The sequence below is a fragment of the Labrus bergylta genome, chromosome 3 (assembly GCF_963930695.1).
Source record: "Labrus bergylta chromosome 3, fLabBer1.1, whole genome shotgun sequence".
In the NCBI taxonomy this organism is placed as follows: Eukaryota; Metazoa; Chordata; class Actinopteri; order Labriformes; family Labridae; genus Labrus; species Labrus bergylta.
In genome coordinates, this window is record NC_089197.1 from 2,578,981 (window position 1) to 2,581,178 (window position 2,198).

At 42.4% G+C, this 2,198-nt stretch overlaps 1 protein-coding gene across 1 annotated transcript; it reads left to right on the plus strand.

Moving 5' to 3' along the window:
* Nucleotides 1-480: 480 nt before the first annotated feature.
* LOC136178484 (gastrula zinc finger protein XlCGF57.1-like) lies at nt 481-2,198 on the plus strand. The gene has a single exon (XM_065952368.1). The coding sequence runs from the start codon at nt 787-789 to the stop codon at nt 1,996-1,998; it is 1,212 nt and encodes a 403-aa protein (XP_065808440.1). The 5' UTR covers nt 481-786; the 3' UTR covers nt 1,999-2,198.

The following is a 2,198-nucleotide window of genomic DNA, read 5'->3' on the forward strand; positions in this document are numbered from 1 at the left end:
CTGCAATTTAATTGCAAAAAACTCTCTGTTGGACACATATCTTATTCTTTCCTAAAGATTGAGCTAGCTCAGCACTTTGGTGTGTGAAGAGGTAGTATCTGACATAATCAGGAAGTGATCAGCAGCACATGGCTCATTTACATAACGCCAGCCTTTCTGTTGCCGTTTTGGAAATGAGCCACAGGTCGGTTTCGAACCTTGGCTGCCCGCTCTCCAGGACTTAATGATGATGAGAAACCTCAATCTTCACAGCCTTAAACAAGTTCCTTATTTTCTTTCAAAATAAAGGTAGGTTTGTATCCGAAGAGGAAGTAAAGTAACCTAAGCTTAAGGCATTACAAAATAAAAGCATTAAAAACGTTTTTTAAATGCAAAATGAGTGAATTCCAAACATGATTAAAATGTGATCAATTCTAGTGAACTATTGATTTTCAGCCTTTAAAAATGAAATCATTTGACAGCCCTTATTAATATTTAAAAAGCAGTTTAAGTACCGTTAATGTTTGTTTACTGTGTCCTGCAGATGTCCAGCAGCTGTTGGTGAGTAAAGAAGAGCTTCCACCTGAGCAGCAGGAGTGGAGCCACATTCTGGACCAGGAGGACACTAAGCCCCAACACATTAAAGAAGAACATGAGGAACTGTGGATCAGTCAGGAGGAAGAACACCTTCAAGGACTGGAGGAGGCTGATACCACCAAGTTCCTCTTCACTCCTGTCTCTGTGAAGAGTGAAGATGATGAAGAGAAACCTCAGTCCTCACAGCTTCATCAGAGACAAACTGAACAGATGGAAACAGGAGTTGATGGAGAGGACTGTGCAGGAGCAGAACCAGAGAGAGACTCAGATCCAGAGAGACGTTTACAACCAGAGACTGAGGTCGAGACTGAAGACTCTGGTGAACCTGAGACTGATGACAGTGATGATTGGAAAGAGACAAGAGAAGATCTGTCAGAATTAAACTTGAAAAATCAGAAACTAAAGACTGGTAAGAGACAACACAGCTGCTCGGAGTGTGGTAAAAGATTTAACCAGAAAGGGCATCTGACCACACACATGTTAGTTCATACAGGAGAGAAAGCCTTCAGCTGCTCTGTTTGCAGTAAAAGCTTTACCCAAAGAGGAAATCTGACCCAACACATGTTAGTTCATACAGGAGAGAAAGCCTTCAGCTGCTCTGTTTGCAGTAAAAGCTTTACCCTTAGACAAAGTCTGACCACACACATGTTAGTTCATACAGGAGAGAAAGCCTTCAGCTGCTCTGTTTGCAGTAAAAGCTTTACCCAAAGACAACATCTGACCACACACATGTTAGTTCATGCAGGACAGAAAGCCTTCAGCTGCTCTGTTTGCAGTAAAAGCTTTACCCAAAGACAACATCTGACCACACACATGTTAGTTCATACAGGAGAGAAAGCCTTCAGCTGCTCTGTTTGCAGTAAAAGCTTTACCCAAAGACAACATCTGACCCAACACATGTTAGTTCATACAGGACAGAAAGCCTTCAGCTGCTCTGTTTGCAGTAAAAGCTTTACCCGAAGACAACATCTGACCACACACATGTTAGTTCATACAGGAGAGAAACCCTTCAGCTGCTCTGTTTGCAGTAAAAGCGTTACCCTTAGACAAAGTCTGACCAGACACATGTTAGTTCATACAGGACAGAAACCCTTCAGCTGCTCTGTTTGCAGTAAAAGCTTTACCCTAACAGGAAATCTGACCACACACATGTTAGTTCATACAGGAGAGAAACCCTTCAGCTGCTCTGAGTGTAGTAAAAGGTTTAACCGGAAAGAGTCTCTGACCAGACACATGTTAGTTCATACAGGAGAGAAAGCCTTCAGCTGCTCTGTTTGCAGTAAAAGCTTTACCCATAGACAAAGTCTGACCAGACACATGTTAGTTCATACAGGACAGAAAGCCTTCAGCTGCTCTGTTTGCAGTAAAAGCTTTACCCTTAGACAAAGTCTGACCCAACACATGTTAGTTCATACAGGATAGAAAGCCTTCAGCTGCTCTGTTTGCAGTAAAAGCTTTACCCAAAGACAACATCTGACCACACACATGTTAGTTCATACAGGACAGAAAGCCTTCAGCTGCTCTGTTTGCAGTAAAAGCTTTACTGGAAGAGGAAATCTGACCCAACACATGTTAGTTCATACAGGAGAGAAACCCTTCAGCTGCTCTGTTTGCAGTAAAAG

Bases quoted from the DNA above. Each gene is read 5' to 3' on its own strand.
- LOC136178484 (XM_065952368.1), top strand. From the start codon at position 787: ATGGAAACAGGAGTTGATGGAGAGGACTGTGCAGGAGCAGAACCAGAG.